At 49.7% G+C, this 17,509-nt stretch overlaps 1 protein-coding gene across 3 annotated transcripts in view; it reads right to left on the reverse strand.

Annotated features, from left to right (window-relative positions):
- Positions 1 to 1,657: 1,657 nt before the first annotated feature.
- The window catches only part of DHCR24 (24-dehydrocholesterol reductase), a 37,214-nt gene continuing 21,362 nt past the window's right edge, over positions 1,658 to 17,509 (reverse strand). For 2 of the 3 annotated variants that reach the window (XM_011926360.1, XM_011926357.1), the window contains exons 6-9: positions 16,701 to 16,844; positions 6,074 to 6,271; positions 5,471 to 5,649; positions 1,658 to 4,435 (exon numbers count right to left, since the gene is read on the reverse strand). In XM_011926360.1, coding sequence (XP_011781750.1) covers positions 4,282 to 4,435; positions 5,471 to 5,649; positions 6,074 to 6,271; positions 16,701 to 16,844 — 675 coding nt within the window. In that variant the 3' untranslated portion in view covers positions 1,658 to 4,281. The remainder of the gene's footprint in view (positions 4,436 to 5,470; positions 5,650 to 6,073; positions 6,272 to 16,700; positions 16,845 to 17,509) is intronic. The other variant, XM_011926358.1, reaches the window with a different exon arrangement.

Here is a 17,509-nt window from a genome sequence, read left to right on the forward strand (position 1 = left end):
CAAAGTGCTGGGATTACAGGCTTGAGCCACCGCGCCCGGCCGCCATTGTGTTATAATTGCTTATAGTATTCAGTACTGTACCATGTTGTACAGGTCTGTAGCCTAGGAGCAATAAACTCTCCCATATAGCTAGGTGTGTAGTAGGCTGTACCATTTAGGTTTGTGTAACTACACTGTGTGATATTCACACAATAATGAAATCACCTAATGATGGATTTCTTAGAACTTATCCTCGTTGTTAAGGGATGTGTGCCTGTGTGTGTGTATCTCCTATTGGTTCTGTTTCTCTGGAGAACACTGATTGATAGAACAAGTCCTGATTCGTAGTGCTGCTAATTTCTGTGGTGTAAATGCTCCCCCTGTGGGTGATTTCAGGTTGCCAATGTCCATGGAAGTGGAAGGAGATATGTATCATGGCCCTTGTAAGCTGGTACAAGCCATATCCAGCACACCACTGACCCCCTCCCACAAACACCTTTCTCACCCCTCCCCCAGGGGGATCAGACTTCAGGTCTGCCAGTGGGGTAACTAGAAGTTCCAAGGATACGCATGTGAGTTCTCTTCTACTTTCAGCTTCCATGAGGTCAGGTAGTGAACAGATTGTTGACACCCTCCTGTGAGGAGGTTGGTAAACCAAGCCAAGGCCCCTCAGGTGGCCCTCTTGCTTCTCATAGGTCTTGATGCCAGTTTCATGGCTTGAGGCTTGTAAGGCAGCTGCTGCTAAGATTCAGATTTGGAACTGGGAACAGCAACATACAGATTGTCCAGTCTAGAGCATAAGCTCAGCCAACCAGATAATGCCTTATTGATTGATTGATTGATTGAGACAGGGTCTTGCTCTGTGTCACCCCAGCTGGAGTGCAGTAGCATGATCATAGCTCACTTCAGCCTCGTTTCTGGGCTGAAGCAATCCTCCTGCCTCAGCCTCCAGAGTAGCTGGGCCTACAGATACTTGCCACTATACTTAGCTGATTTTTAGACAGGGTCTCACTATGTTGCTCAGCTTGGTCTTGAATTTCTGGCCACAAGTGCTTCTCCTGCAGTGACTCAGGAATCCAGGTTCCTTCTGACATAAGACTCTCCAACCACCTATGGCCTGGTTGTCATTTGCACTGAGTGAAGGGAAGGGGAGAGCCAGGAGACCTCATACAGGTTTTTATGACTTCTGTTTACATTCCACTGGAAAACTCTTAACACAAGGACACAACTGGCTGTAAGGAAGGCTGGGAAAGGTAGTCTAGCTATGTGTCCAAAGAATGGACGAATGCATTTTAGTGGACAGCTAGTGGGTCCACCAGTTTGTAGATGAGGACAATAGTCTCAACAGGATTAACTTGCTAAAATTAATTGGTCACAACCAAGTGACAAAGCCAGGCCTCCACCCTAACAGAGCCACCATCATCTCTCACTTGGACTGCAATGGGGGCCTTCTCACTGGTCTGCTTGCCACCCTGCAGAGAGGGACCCTTTCAACACTTACTCCCATCACACTCTGACAGTGATAGAAATAAACCTATCAGTTTCTGCATGTTCTTCCAGCCCGTGACCATGGGCTCATGGATTCAGTGAGGGCAGCTGAGTTGGGGAATGGCACAGCCTGCACCCGAGCCCAGCTTTGACTCCACATTTTGGTCCCCCAAGCAAGAAACGACAAACACCAGCTTCCAGGCCACTTTTATTTTAACAGAAGCAGCAGCCCCACAGCCACGGGGACATGTCTTCCAGACAGTAGACACAGTGCCTGTGGCTGTAAGAGCTTGACAGGGGAGACTCATGCCTTTCTCTTTGGCCCCCATGACCAAAGAAGAAAATGAAAATCACACACCATACACTGCCACACCCATCTCCACCCCTCCCTTTCAGTAACATCCAATTCATCCTTCTGGCCAAAGAAACTGGCTACAATTCTGATTCTACAGAAAACCTTCATGCAGCCAAGAAACTCGGGGCTCTGGAGGGGAGGGGCTTACTCTGATACTTTCCACATGCACTGCCCACTGGCATCAGGTTTAACTCCACCCAAAACCATCACATGGCTGGCCAGGGACAGGACTGGCTACAAAAAAAAAGCCATGAACTCAGCTCACCATGCTAAGAAGACTGCCTCTTTCCAGGCAAGATTTTACTGGAGCAACATAACCTGAGGGTGTGATTCCAAAATACCTACCCTTCCAAGCCCCGGGTTGTGGATAAGGTCTGGATTTTGGTTATATGATTAAGGGCGACAAAGGCTGCTGGCATCTCTGGCTACAGTCCCAGGCGCTTAGGGTTGGAGGCTTCACTGGCGAAATAATGGCACTGTTTGATTAACTAGCTCGTGTTAACCACTCATCTACAGCAAGTAGAATCATCAGTTTTGCACTGAGCGAGGAAGCACATGGGTCTCCTATGAGAGCTAATGCCAGAATTCACATGCTTTGTAAAATAGAGGATGGGGTTTGTTTCTTTCTTCTGCCCCCTCCAGAGGCCAAATGGGTAGGGTGGTTCCTTTGCCTTCTGAGTGCCTGGATGCCCCCAGCCCTCACAGGACCCTGCTAAGACACTGGCAGTATGCCAAGCCTTGGGTGGGATGGGTGAACACCCTTCAGTCAAAGCGTGACTCTAAGAGGATTCTGGCACCTGGAATGACAAGACGGATGCTTCCCTGCAAGCCAGGTATGAGCCTTTCTGAAAATGAGATGAGAGCTGGTCTTGGGGTTGAAGGAAGGATCTTGAATGACAGATAATCCCCAAGTGTCCACTGGATCATTTATTTTTCCTCTGACTTTCCACACAAATGAGGCTTTCCGTGGGTTTTGCAACCACAGTGTCTAAGACAATCAGAAGGGTTCCAGGGAGGTCTTGTCTGTAGCGATGTGACAGATGAGGAAACTGCAGCTCAAAGGACAATGACTTGCCCACCTTGTACAGCTCGCTGACAGTAGAGAGGGGCTGAAACCTAGGTCTCCTGACTCACAAGCCACAACCATGACTGGCTCAGCTCCCTTAATTCCAGTTTCCCTTACGTGACACAATTCCTTCTCAGATTCGGGTTTTGAGCTGAGGCTGGGCAGTTCTTAAGATAGAGTTGCATAAACAACCAAGCTTTGTGTTATAACAAGCCAGGGAAGGACCTAGGCAGGTTCCCTTCCCTCTGGAACGGAAATGGAACTTTTCTCTGAGCTTAGGATTTGTAAGGCACTGAAATTAACTATAGCTGGGGTGGGGAGTGGTGGGAGAAAGAAAAAAAGAGGGATGAGTGGTTGGAGAAATCAAGTCGATGCTCTTTTCTTCCAGCCCCACAGTGAGAATCCTACAGAAACATGAGAGTGGACTCCATATTCCCACCTGATGCTGTCCACTCCCCAGCCCTCATGCTGCAGAGCAGCATGGACCCATTCCCACCATGACAAAGTGGGTTTTGGGACAAGATGAGGCCTGCAGGGTTGGTGAGCCAAGAAGAATGAGCCCAGGTCCCCTGGATCCAAATCGGAGCAGAGAGCCCTCTCTCCACCTAGGTGTCCCAGGCTGAGGCTGGGGCAGGATCCAACCCGGGAATGCTTTCTCCAGGAACACAGGGCTCTCCAAGCGGACTCAGTGGTGGCTGGGGTGGGTCTGCAGGCCCAGGCATTAAGGAGGAAGGGGCAGGATGGCACCAAGGATGGCAGGGAGAACTTTGGCCTCGGACCTGGCTTTGGCACGGCGCATCTTGGGCCTCCCCGCCCTGTGGCTGCCCTCCTGAGATCCCAGGGTGGGGAAGAACTGTCCGTCTCCTGTGAGGACCTTGTCTGCCTGATAGAGGCGATGGCAGGGCAACTCCAGGGCATCCCCTTCATCATTCCAGCCATGGCTGTGCACAGGTGACCTAATGTGGAGCCTTTTCAGACTCCACTGCAGGTGTGATGCTGAACGGGAAGCAACAAGAGCTACCACTTACCCAGCACCTTCAATGTGACCGGTGCTCAACTCAGATGACAACAGCCTGCAGGTAGCTATTACTATCCCCTTCAACTGATGAAGAGACCCGGGCTCAGAGGGGTTAAGGGACTCACCCAGAGTCACACAGCTAATGAGTTCTAAACGGGGAACTGGACTCAGGCTTGTCTGACTCCAAATCCCACATTCTTTCCATTCCACTGGGCTGCTCCTAGAAGCCAGGAGGAAGGTGGTGTTGGGCTGTCAGGGTGGGATTTCTGGAGGGGTTTCTCTCTGAAAGCGTGGATCTGGGAAAGCAGCCAAGCTTGAGTGAAGGGAAGATGCCTGACCACTCACACGTGTCTGTCTCTCCAGGCGGGCTCCAGTTCAGTGCCTGGCGGCCTTGCAGATCTTGTCGTACACCTCGGGGAAGGCATCCTGGCAACCGAGCTTCTCTCGCAGCTTGTGATACAAGGAGCCATCAAACATCTCCCAGAACTCCTCCCGGTTCATGTAGCAGTCAGCATACAGCATCTGGAAGCTGCAGAGGCAGAGAAGTGGGTGAGGACGCCAGGAGGCGCATGGAGCACAAGGTGTGAGAGAAACCCAACTGCTCACTCTGCAGCCCAGAAAGAGCTTTTGGAGGATTTCTCTGGTTTAACCGCCTTAACCTGATGAAGAAGATGGTGCAGGTATTCTTATCCCCCTTTTGCAGGTAGGGAATTGGGGCTTGGGGGTTAGGTAGCTTAGCAGTCGAGGCAGTCAGCAGTAGAGCTCAGACTGCTGGGCTTCTGCCCCTCTGCTTGGCCACAGGCACACCCTAATGGAGCAGTGGGGCTGTTTTCCTTTCATCTGTTACTGACTTTCAATAAACTGGACATAAAGTATACAACTGGATGAGTTCGACACATGCATGCAACCAAGGACTCCAGTCACTGCGGTCCAGATCGTGGCTACAACCAGCAGCCCAAACTTTCCCCGGGCCCCTCAGTTATCCGTCCCCCTCTGCCATCCCCAGGCAACTACTGATGCGCTTTCTATCAGTATGGATTCGTGTGTGTTTTTGGGAATGTTATACGAAAGGAATCATATGGTATTCTTTTTTCCTGGCTTTGTCCAGGTTCTACTCAATAGTTTATCCAGGCTGTTTTCTGGGCAATCCTCTGTCCTGGGCCTCTCCGTGGTTTTCATAGTCAGGAATCCATCTCTCCTTAGCTTTGGCCTTTCCATCTGGAGCAGTCGCCCCTGGACACAGCTAAGCCCACACCCATCATCTGTCCCATGGGGAGAAGTGGGGTGACTCCCAGGTTTCTGGCTGGAGCAGCTGGGAGGGTGTGATGTGTTCACTGGAGGCGGGGGTGCAGGAAGAAGAGGGCAAGTAGTCCTGCAAGCCCACCCGCTGCCCATCTTTCACAGCTTACCTCCTGACCCAGAGGCTGCCATAGCTCCAGGGGCCCTAAGGAACCAGTTAATAGGCCTGGGGCTCCTGGTTCTCCACAGAGCTGGCCTCATTCCCCTGGAGCAGTACCCTGGGGCTGTCAGCTAGAGGGACCATACTATACTCTGGGCCACTCACCCATGCACGCTGCGGACAAACTTCTCCAACTGCCTCATGCAGGACCTGGCTTCAAAGTGTTTCACACGTGGCTCCCCATATGCTCCAATGTCGATGTAGAGCTCTGCCTCATTTCCCTTGGGGTGCACCAGGCCTGGCTGGCTGGGCAGGATGAACGGACACAGCCAGATGGGGTAGACCTGGGTAGACCAGGGAGGTGGGTATTGGTGCTTTTTCTCCAACAGGTGACAGGTTCATGGCTGGCCCACTCATACCCACCCAAATGAAGGCTTTGCAGCATTCTCAGCACCCCCTCAGGTGCCCTCAGATTCGCTCCCCACCCCCCAGCCCTGGCTGAGAACACCCTGACTCCACCACCCTGGAGGACACAATCAGAGCAGGTCATGGGGGTACTCGATGCCAGACCCTATGACTCCTCTCCCAGGGGGGCCATCACTGAGTGGGCCGAGGCCTCAGCAGGCACAGGGACAAGAACCGCATCTTAAAGTTGGGAAAACACCCAGAGGGCAGGTGTGCCCAAGGTCGGTCACACGGTTCAGGGGAGGAGACCATGGATTCCAAGGGAACACACCTGGTGCGCCCTCCCTGCCCTCCCCCACTCACGTGGATGTCGTTTTGGAAGGTGTGCAGGGCCTGCTGCAGGCACTTCATGGGCACCAGCATGTCCTGCACCACGTGGTGCTGCTCGTACAGCTTGCGCAGGGTCTCACCCTGGGTCAGCTTCAGGAGGGAGATCTTGGGAGGCACCATCCAGCCAAAGAGGTAGCGGAAGATGGGGTTGTTGCCAAAGGGGATGATGTCCTGGAAAACAAAGATTAGGGATGGAGAGAAAAAAACCAACAAGGGTTGAATGTCTCCAAGTGCAAGGGGCCAAGGGCCAGGTCCCATTCTGTGCTTGACAGAAGCATGCCTGGGTCCAATTCCCCTCTTTGGAGGGGGTGTGATGGGACCTAGGGCTTTACCAGTCTGATCTAGGTTTGCTTCTCAGCTCTAGCATTCCCCAGCAGTGATGACCCCGGGCTAGTTACTTAACTTCTTTGAGCTCAGTTTCCTTATCTGTAAAATGGGCCTTGTGAGGATAATGAGACCGTGCCTGGAGTGCAATGATGAGGTAGCTATCATTCCTGGTCTAGCTGTTGAGATCTGGCCGGCATAGAGCTGGCATTCCATAAATGTTTGAAAAACGAATGCTGTTGAATGAGCATAGTGATACTCGGAGAACTTAAGCAGTCTCCCTAAGGGCACACAGCCAGAGACAGCTGTCATCGGGTGGGTGCAGTCTGGCTCAGGTACAAAAAGGAGCCTCTTGGTTTGCAGCATCCCTTGCTCACAGCCTGACCACCTGCCTGGCTGCCCCGATTCAGTCTCCCTGGAAACCCTCCTGCGCAGAGGCTGTTCTCTTCCACGCCTCAAACTGCCATGAGGCGGGAGCTTCCTCGCTTAGCACTGCAGCCTCCTGATGATGCCCCCCATTCCCCTCCAGCTCTGCCCACCTCCAACAGAGAAGACTTTGGCCCCTGGCTCACAATCTTCCTCCCTGCTTGAGTCCTGCCATCTTCCTGAGGGTCCCCAGTGTCCACTGTTACCCGATTCTCACAGCTCCGTGAGCCCTTGAAGCCAAGGCCGCTCCTCCATTCATTAGACAGTTCCGAGGGGCCTCTGAGGTCAGGAACCAGGTTCTATGCTGGGTACTGGGGAACCAAGATAACTGGGACACGGTCTCTGTCCTTAAGATGCCCACTCCCCCAGGTGTGGAAGACACAGGCCACTGGATGACAGTGTGCGAAGAATGGGGACAAACAGAGGCTGGGGCAGCACATGAAAGGGTCCACATCAGACTAGGAGACACGGCGACTCCCCAAAGCAGCCACGTGTGTAAGCACTGAAGACTGAGTGACCCTTTCCCTCACTCCCCTGGCATCGCCAGACCACTCCCATGAAGTCAGGGACCTGCCTGCTTGCTTCTGTTAGATCCTGCCGCCTTTGCTAATGTCTGGCATGCAATGGGAGCTCAATAAATAGCATGGCTTTTATTGTTTTCTTGGTTACCTTTGGAAGACCTACACATGCCCACAGCAGAAATCCCTGTAGTACAAAGGTTAAGCCTCCCTGCGTATTCCTGACCCTGTTTCCCTCCTAGAAATGACCTGATCTCACTCCCCACCCACTCTCAACTCCCCTCCCCCTCCCTAATGGCAAGCATTGGTATGAATGATTTGCCTATCCTTTGGGAGACATCTGATACACAGAGAAGCAGAAGAGTTTTAAAAACACAGAAAGCAAAAAAAAGAAAAAAAAAACAACTCACAAATGGTGGCATCTTGGCACACCTGCTCATCACTGTATCCTGTGTAACAATACAGAGAGCACTACTGCCTTTGGTTGTGGGTGCCTAATGTGTGCTGCAGGGGTCCACAAATTCGGCCCACCCTCTGGTTGTGTGTTCCTTTACAAATTGTCCATGGCTGCCTCCAGGCTACAAGGCAGAGGAGCAGTTACTAGACAGGCCTTATGGTCCGAAAAACCTAGACTGTATACTATCTGGCCCATTGTATAAAATGCTTATTGGATCGGGTACGGTGGCTCACGCCTGTAATCCCAGCACTTTGGGAGGCCGAGGCGGGCAGATCACTTGAGGTCAGTAGTTCGAGACTAGCCTGGCCAAGATGGCTAAACTCCATCTCTACTAAAAATACCCCCAAAAATTAGCCAGGCATGGTGGCGGGTGCCTGTAATCCCAGCTACTCAGGAGCCTGAGGCAAGGAGAATCGTTTGAACTGGAGAGGCAGAGGTTGCAGTGAGCCAAGATCGCGCCACTGCACTCCAGCCTGGGCGACCCTGCGAGACTCCGTCTCAAAAAAAAAAAAAATGTCTCAAAAAAAAAAAAAAAAAAAAAAAAAAAAAAGAAAGGGTATTGACCCCGGCTCGATTACAGCAGATGTGTCATAATTTATTTAATCACTTCTATACTGGCAGACATTTAGATTATTTCCAGATTATGCCAACTAATATCCTTCATATATGTATCTTTGCCCATTTATATGTGTCAGAAAGATAAATTCCCAGAAGTGGAAGATTTTGGCTTAAACGGTGTGTGCAATTTTCATGGATACCATTTCAGAGCTTGTACCATTTTATACTCTCCCAGACAACGTAGAACACTGTTTCCCTTCTCTCTTGCCAGCACGATGTGACATCAAACTTCTAGATCACTGTCATTCATTCTGATAGGTAAAAAATGAGACTCCTGGCGTTCTGTTTTGCCTTTCTCTATTTCTGAGTTAGACTGTATCACTTTGACGTTTAAAAGTCATTTGTGATTTTTTCCTAAAAATAGTCAACTGTTAGCCAAATATATCAGCTGAAACCATTCCTTTTCCAGTCTTAGCCTCAGAAAGTTCAAGTTTTAAACATGCGCCCTGCCCTTCTCCTTTCCCGCTTCTGTCCACCCATTACTTATCCTATGTTGCTTAGTGACCTGTGATCCCAGGGTCCTAAGCTGCCCTCTTGCTGAGGCCAGTCATTCTGGAGCATCTCACTGTAGCCCTTGCTCTCTGGCCATCCTTGCTCACTGGCTATAGGGCCCCATGGCAAATCCAAGGGGCCCAGCCTGAGCCAGGAACCCCAGCCCCAGAGGGAGGTCCTGGGGCAATGGTCTTCTATGAACACAAGGACACTATCTTATCCTTTCTCACTGGTGTTAACTCCCTGTGTTAGCCAACCGCTTATACTGAAACGATGACGAGGGAATGACAAGACAGAGCTACCCAGCTTGGTTCCTTTCAGTCCTTCCTTACTCACCATAAGTCAAAGGTAGTGTTAGTAGAATGTAACAAAGAGAAATAAAAAGAGTTTATGCGGCATTCTTAATGGAACCAAGAAATACATATATATGAGTTAAATGTTCTTATATTTATAAATATATTTAAACAATGAACAGTAAAATTCATAATACTTTAAATTTTTATTTACTTAGAATGGCATTAAGTTGCAAATATTTATGATGAGAGAGACCATAGAGAAAGAAAAAAGCTTTATATTTTAGTACCTTTAATGGCACTTTTGGCCTGCTTTTTGCACTGGACCCTGCAAATTATGCAGCTAGCCCTGACCCCATGTGTTGCTGATTGACAAAGCTGGGGGAAGGGAATTGACTGCACCAGCCAGGCCTGGCACAGGTGTGACCAGAATGGACTAATCACCCAGAATGCAGCTTGTTAAGGGGCTTAGCACCCAGGCCTGGTCACACTGGTTCATTCCAGGGCCTTACTCATCAGGGAGGAACCCGGGGGTAAGGCTGCCAATGGAAGGAGGAAGAGTTATCCCAGCAGAGGCAGGGAAAAGGCATGCATTTGAAATTGTTTATTCCTCCCCTCTAGAAATGTCTTGCCTTCTGCATTTTTGCTGTAGAGGATCATGCGGTGCTCCGGGCAGATGCCCGCTCCAGGGAGGCACCCATTCCCCCAGTTGCACGGGGTACTGACTGCTGACACTCAGGGAGAACTGCCTTTGGCAGAAGGGAGCTGCCTCATCCAAGGTCAGCCTGCACAATGACTAGTTGATGGGGCAGCATTTGGTGTAAAGTCCTAGCCCACGGGTCTCAAGGTGACACAACTCTGGAAGGCCATCTTACCCCAGGGCTGCCTATCAGCTGAGGCCTTCCTTGTGACTGCACTACAGCTTGACTTCTTCCTCTTCCCAGTCCAGCTTCCCTACTATCGCGCGGTGACAGCTCACAAGAGGTCTGAATGTTTACTTCCTGCATGCAAATACAGGTTGAACACACCTATTCTTCCAGATTCTTCCTTTACCTGATGTCAGTGTGGGTCAGTGTTTATTTAACAGCACAAATGTGTAAGACAAACCTCATTTTGAATCCTAGCTCTGTGTAGCAGTTTTATTTTTACATCTTATTTTATTTTTTTGCGGGGGGATGGAATTTCACTCTTGTTGCCCAGACCGGAGTGCAATGGCGTGATCTTAGCTCACCACCACCTCCACTTCCCAGGTTCAAGTGATTCTCCTGCCTCAGCCTCCTGAGTAGCTGAGATTACAGGCATGTACCACCACGTCTGGCTAATTTTATATTTTTAGTAGAGATGGGTTTCTCCATGTTGGTCAGGCTGGTCTCAAACTCCCCACCTCAGGTGATCCACCCACCTCCACCTTCCAAAGTGCTGGGATTGCAAGTATGAGCCACTGTGCCTGGCCTTCTGTAGTGGTTTTAAAATATGCCCCTAGATTCTTTGCTAGTCCTTTCTTTAAGAAGTGGAGCTCAGTGCACTTCCCCTGAGTATGGGCTGGATTAGTGACTCTGATCTAATAAGGAGAATATGGTGGGAGTGAGAGGTGTGGCCTATGACGGGGTCATAAAAGGCACTGCAGACTCCTCCTTGGTCTCTCTCGGATCACTTGCTCTGGGGGAAGCCAGCTGCTTTGTCATGAGGTCACTGGAGGAATCCATGTGGCAAGGAGCTAAGGTCTCTGGTCAACATCCATGTGAGTTGGAAGCAGCTCTTCCAGCCCCAGTCAAGCCTCCAGATGACTGCTGCCCTAGCCCACAGCATGAGAGTCCCTGAGCCAGGACCACCCAGATCAGCCACTCCCAAATCCTTGACCTTCAGAAACTATGATATAATAAATGTTTGCTGCTTTAATCTCTAATCTTTTGGTTTTGTTCATTATGCATCAGTAGATCACTAATACACTCATTCTCTGAGTTGTGTTATTTACTTTGTCTCAAACGGTTTTTTTTTTTTTTTAATTTTTGAGACAGAGTCTCACTCTGTCACCCAGGATGGAGTACACTGGCGTGATCTTGGCTCGCTGCAACCTCCACTTCCTGGGTTCAAGTGGTTTTCCTGCCTCAGTCTCCCTAGTAGCGGGGATTACAGGCATGCCCCAACCCACCTGGCTCATTTTTGTATTTTTAGTAGAGACAGGGTTTTGCCATGTTGCTCAGGCTGGTAGTTACTTTGGATAACCTAATCCTCAGTATTCTCATCTGTGGAATGGAAATAACACTAGTATCTACTCTCAGAGGGTTGTTGGGAAGATGAAGATAATGTGTGGAAAGTGTTCAGCATTAACGTCCACCACAATGAGAGTGGCTAATGTTAACCACTGCTGTTATCTTTCTGATCCTCTTTCGCTGGTTCCTCTCCTTTCTCTTAACAAAACCCCACTCCACAACCTTAACACTGTTCTTGGCAGGGATCCAGAAGGACTCATAGTGGCTTCTGCTTTTGGCAAAATTGCCTACCACCTGCTGTGGGCCTTGACATTGCCCAAGATTAAGACTAATGGGTGTGAGACCCCATAGCCCCACAGGCCATGAAGAGACCCTCACCCCTACACTCCTCCACCCCTACCACTACCCAATCACATTCTGCTTAAGATACCTACCCAACATCAGAACTGACCAATCACCCTCTTCTAGGAACACACCAGGTGTAATTCCATCATGCCTTAAGTTCTGCTGTCCTTAGTCACCATGGTCTGCCAGGTGCCTTGTTACTGTGATCTTAACCTACTACAGCAATGCAGCATCTCTTAATCTGACTTCACTTGCCACTGCCCCACCGCTTTTCCTCTCAAGCCCTGTTCTCATGGTCTGATCTCAGCAAAACCCTCTCCATTCTCAGTCTCTTCTCTGAACATTCCTTTTCCCTCCTTGTTCTTAACGAGAACCCTGAAGTCCTCTTTAAATGGTATCATTTTCTCCCCTACAACCCTCCTGCCACTGGGATAGATGGTGGTGAGGTAGGGTCCCCGTGGCCCCTCATTACTGCTTCCAGATCTCTGTTCCTCCCCTGTGCCCAGAAACCAGCCTCAGAAACTTGGGAACATGTGCCCAATACCTCCCTTGATAACTGTTAGGCAGGAATCTAGATCCAACATGGCGGTATCACCCGGCACGGCAGGCCCTTTGTTAGGACTCCCCACCCTTCACTTCCTGCTAAGACTCTCAGCGCGCGGAAAGAGCCCGTGCCGGCCAAAAAACCCCCACTCTGCGCAAGCTCCTGGACACGTCATTCCTCAGAAACCGAAACCTACAAACCCCGCCTACCTCGCCCTATAAAAGGCCCCCCATATCTGCACCGAGCGTGACTTCCTTGGCCCTCCTCCTAGGGGACCGGTGAACCTCGCCGGCGAGCCCAATAAAGGCTACCTCTGTTCTCATCTGCCTCGTGTCTTCTTGCTCGGCTCCCCATTACATTACAATAACCACAGCTCCCCTCACTAGAGTGTGGATCACTGAATTCCCTGAACCCCAACATCCTTGGTTCCTTTCACCGGATCCTGGAAAACTGCCACTTTCCTCAACATTAACTTTTGGTGACTGAAAACCCACAAAGAAGGTCCTCACCACGCCTGGCCTCTCTGCCCTTGGTCTTCTTTCTTTACATTCCAGTGATCTTATCTTCCACATGTCCTTGGCCACAGGCTCTCACAAAATACCCTGGAGGAGGGGACAGAAATTACTACCTGTGGGGATCCAGTGTGGGAGGAAGTGAGCCCACTGGCCACACGTGGCCTAGTGCCTGTTTTTGTAAATTTGGTTTTACTGGGGCCTGTCATCCCTATTCATTTATGTACTGTCCTTGGCTGTTTCCATGTGGCAGATCTGAGGAGCTATGATAGATTCTGTGGCTTGCAATGCCTAAAATACTTGTTGTTTGGCCCTTTAGGAATGTTTGCTGACCCCTAGGCCTTGTCACCCTGCCCTGCATTCACTGTCTCCATAGCTTCCACTACAAGTGTTTGTTCTCAGCCATCACCGCCTCTCTTCCTAGCTTACGCCCTCTAGTCCCCTGACTTTAATGCTCCACTCCACCCAGGGCATCCTGTCCACCAGATCAGTCCCTTGTCAGTCCCTGGGGGCCTCTCACATCCTGCCTCCCCTCTGTGGCTGGCTTAGATTTCATCATAACCACACCCTTGGGTCCTCACTCTTCCCTACACATCACACTCCCTGCAAAACCTTGGCCATGGTTAAATATAACTCTCTGCCTACTCTGTACCCCACCCACAGATTCCTGAGTGAAAACCCACGACCACAGGGCTGGTCTCACTAAATTCATGAGCGTGAATCCCTGGTAGGCCCAGTGCTACCTGGCAATGCCACAATGTTTTCCCAGTTAATTCATTGCCCACTCTGGAGGACAGCTTCACATCTCTTCTCTCCTCAAACCATCAAAATCCTCTCCCCTTTCATCTCAGCCAAAATCCTTATTTCATTGAGAAAACAGAAGCAATCAGAAGAGAACTCTCACACCCTCCCACCACCCTATGGTCCTCCTTTCCTCCTGACAATTGGATGAACTTTCCATGTGCCCATCAAAAGGCAACCTCTCCACCTGAGCTCAGGAGCCACTCCACGCCCCCTGCTCAAGGCTTCGCCCTTTCAATATACCCTCTTCTGCACTGTCATTTTCCCCTCCACTGGATCACTGTCATGACTGCCACCTCTTCCATCCTAAAGCAATCACACAAAGTACCTTCACCTGGCCCCACACCGGCCTCCTACCATCACCCTGTTTCTCTGCCTCCCTTAACAGTGAGCCTCTCAGGTTTGTTTTCACTGTCTCCACTGCCTTGTTTCCAGTTCTCTCTGGAACCCACTGGTCAAGGTTTCACCCCTATTGCTTAAAGTCAATGATGACATTCCCATAGCCAAATCCAGTCTCTCCTTCAGCGGCAAGTGGCATAGTTGCTGGTCTTCCTTCTGAAACAGTCTTCCCTTAGCTTCTGGGATGCCACATCCTCCTAGCTTTGTTCCCCTGCCCTGGTTGACAGCACTTTCTCTTGCCCTTGGCTCGTTCCTCCTCCCCTAACCTGCTAGGTGTCCCAGGGTCTTCTCTATCCACCCTCACTCATCTCCCTCCATGGCTTTAGAAAACATTTCTCTGTGGCTAAGAAATGTGCAAATGGGGCTCCAACCTCCACTGAACTCCTGAAGTCCCAACACACGTCACTGGCTCCTGCTGTCATCCCACCTGGACATCTGAATGGCTTCTGATTCCCCTTTCCAGTCCCCTCCCCGATGTTTCAAATGGCAGTCAACCTTGGCCCTGAACCTTGGAATCACATCCATGGTCAAGCTCTCTGGAAATCCTGTTGGTTGGTTCAACTTGCACTGCATCTCCCAGATTTGACACTTCTCCTCTGCTGCTGCCCAGACAACAGTATCTTCTTTCTTCTACTCTTCTACTCTTGTCCACTCCTGCCCCCATCCACTCTATCCAGCTGTCACAGTTATTCTCTTAAAACAAAAATCAGGCCATGTCACTTTCCTGTTCAAAGCCCTCTTTGGCTTCCTATTATACTTAGAATAAAATATAGAGTCCTTCCTAACCTACAAGGAGCCACATGATCTAGCCTCCGGTGGCTGTTTGACCTCATTCCTCACCATAGCTCAGCGTGGGCATGCTGGCTCCTCAGCCTTCTTGCTGTTTTTCAAACACAAGCAGCCTTGCTGGGGACACCTGGATAGCTATATGCAAAAGAATGGAGCTGGACTCCTACCCCACTCAACAACCTAAATATTAGAGCTGCAGCTACAAAGGTCTTTGAAGAAGACATAGGGGCTTCCACTTGGCAATAAATTCTTATATATGGCACTAAAAACACAAAAGGGAAAATAGATAAATTGGAATTCATCTAAATTAAAAACTTCTGTACATCAAAGGACATTACCAAGACAACGAAAAGAAACCTACAGAGTTGGAGAAAATGTTTGCAGATCATATATCTGATGAGGGTCTACTATCCCGAATATATAAAGAACTCTTACATCTCAACAACAAAGACAAATGACCAAATTTTAAAAGGCGGCAAAGGATTCAAATAGACTTTTCACCAAAGAAGATATACAAAACAGCTAACATGCATATAAAAAGATGCTCAACATCATTAGTTTAGAAAATGCAAGTCAATATCACAAACCCACCAGAATGGCTATAATAATAATACTAATAATTTAAAAACCAGAAAATAACAAGCGTGGGCGAGACTGTTAAAAAAATAAGAGCACTTATACATTGCTGGTGGGAATGAAAAATGGCACAGCCTCAGTGGAAAAAAGTTTGGTTGTTGCTCAGAAAGTTAGACACAGAATTAGTATATGACCCAGCAATTCCACTCCTAGTTCTAAATCCCAAAGGACTGAAAACAGGTATTCAAACAAAGACATGCACATGAAGGTTTGTAGCAGCACTGTTCATAGTAGCCAAAAGGTTGAAACAATCCACATGTCCATCAACAGATGAGTGACAAAACAAAATGTGGTCTCTCATAATAAACTACTATCCCACCGTAAAAAGAAATGAAATATTGATACATGAAAACATTATGCTATATAAAAGAAGCCAGTCACAAAAGGCACATACTGTATCATTCCATACATGTGAAATATCCAGAATAAGTAAATCTATAGAGACAGAAGATGAATTGGTGGTTGCCACAAGCTGGGGAAAGGGGAGAGAATAGGGAGTGGTTGCTTAATAGGTATAGGGTTTCCTTTTCGGAGATGAAAATGTTTGGAACTACACAGAGGTAGTGGTTGCACAACACTGAATGTACTAAATTACCCTGAACTGTCCATTTTCTAATGGTTAATTTTCTGTTAGCCCAGCTCAAGCCCTGGGCTCTGGCTGTCCCTCTGCCTGTGAACAGAGTTCCAGAGTCATCCCTGGAGTTGTTCCTGGCCTGCCCTCCCTATGTTCAGGTCCCTGCTCACAAAGTCGTCTCCTGAGGGGCTCTTCCTGACCTTCCGCCACTTAAAGTGTCATTACTCCTCATCCACCCACCCATCTACACATGCAATAGCAAATTCTCACTCACCTTTCACAGCCAGGCTTGGCTGTTACCTCAAGCCCTAGGCAGAACTAGCCACTTCCTACTCATGTTCCTGCGGCCCTTTACAGTGCAGGGATCTGTCTGCTCACTGTGGCTAGAGGCTCAAAGGTGGAACAGGTTTGTGTTCCCCAAAGTACCGGCCCAGGGACCTACTCCCCAGCACCAAGCAGATGCTTGCTTAAGAGCCTGCTGCTTGAACTGAAGGTAGTCGGTTCCTTCAGAAGGAAACGACTGTGAGAAGGCGTTGCAGTTCCTTAGGACAAAGCCACTCTTTACCCTAAAGGGAGAGAGCATGGCTACAGTGTTAACTGTCCGGGCTCCCTGCCCAGCTGGACCCGAGGAGCCAGGGCTACAGAAACCCAAGCCTCACCTGGAGCTCCCAGAAGATGCTGCGCGTGTGGCGGTGGTAGTAGTGCCTCAAGGGAATGTACTCCAGGCCCTCTCGGTTTGTCTTCAGATAGTTCTCCACGTGCTTAAAGAACCACGGCTTGTAGTAATTGCCAATGCTATTCAGCTGAAATGACAGAGGGCACTGTGATCAGGCTGCAGATAAGTGCCCAGCGCCATCGGGGCGTAACAGCAACACCCGGCTTCTGTTCAGCACTCCTGGCCTTTTCAAAGCTCTTTCATGTCTATTACTGCCTTTGAGACTCTTGAAAGCTGGTGAGGTTAGGCACAGCGGGTATCCTCTAGCAGAGAGAGCAGGAGCTCAAAGAGGTTAAGTGGTGTGTGCCCAGGGCCAAACAGTGAGTCCCCGACAGTCTAGAGAACTCAGCGACCCCAGCCTAGCCTGGTGCAAGTGTTTAACAGAGTTAAACATTTAACTGCCCTGATGCAGTGCTCCATGCAGGGGAATTCCCTCCCTCCCTCCCTTCCCACCATCCCCGGGGCCAGGGAAGCACCAACTCTAGGCATGGGTCAGCCCCTCAGTGCAACCCAGGGCTCACGGCACTAACTGGTCATGGCACTTTCCCTGCTGTCCCTGGACCAAGCTCCACAGTCCTCTGGGCACAGCAGCCATCATCGTCTGGAGGATGCTCACATGAATAAGGCTCACACCTCTCCGGCCCTGGGGGCTCCCACACCCAAATCTTCTATTGAGCTGGTGTCTCCTTCAGCCCTAAATGGTCATGACTCAACGTGCTGTGTGCCTTGGGATGGCTGAGCTTCTCCTGGCCT

The sequence above is a fragment of the Colobus angolensis genome, unplaced genomic scaffold (assembly GCF_000951035.1).
Source record: "Colobus angolensis palliatus isolate OR3802 unplaced genomic scaffold, Cang.pa_1.0 Scaffold68, whole genome shotgun sequence".
Lineage (NCBI taxonomy): Eukaryota > Metazoa > Chordata > Mammalia > Primates > Cercopithecidae > Colobus > Colobus angolensis.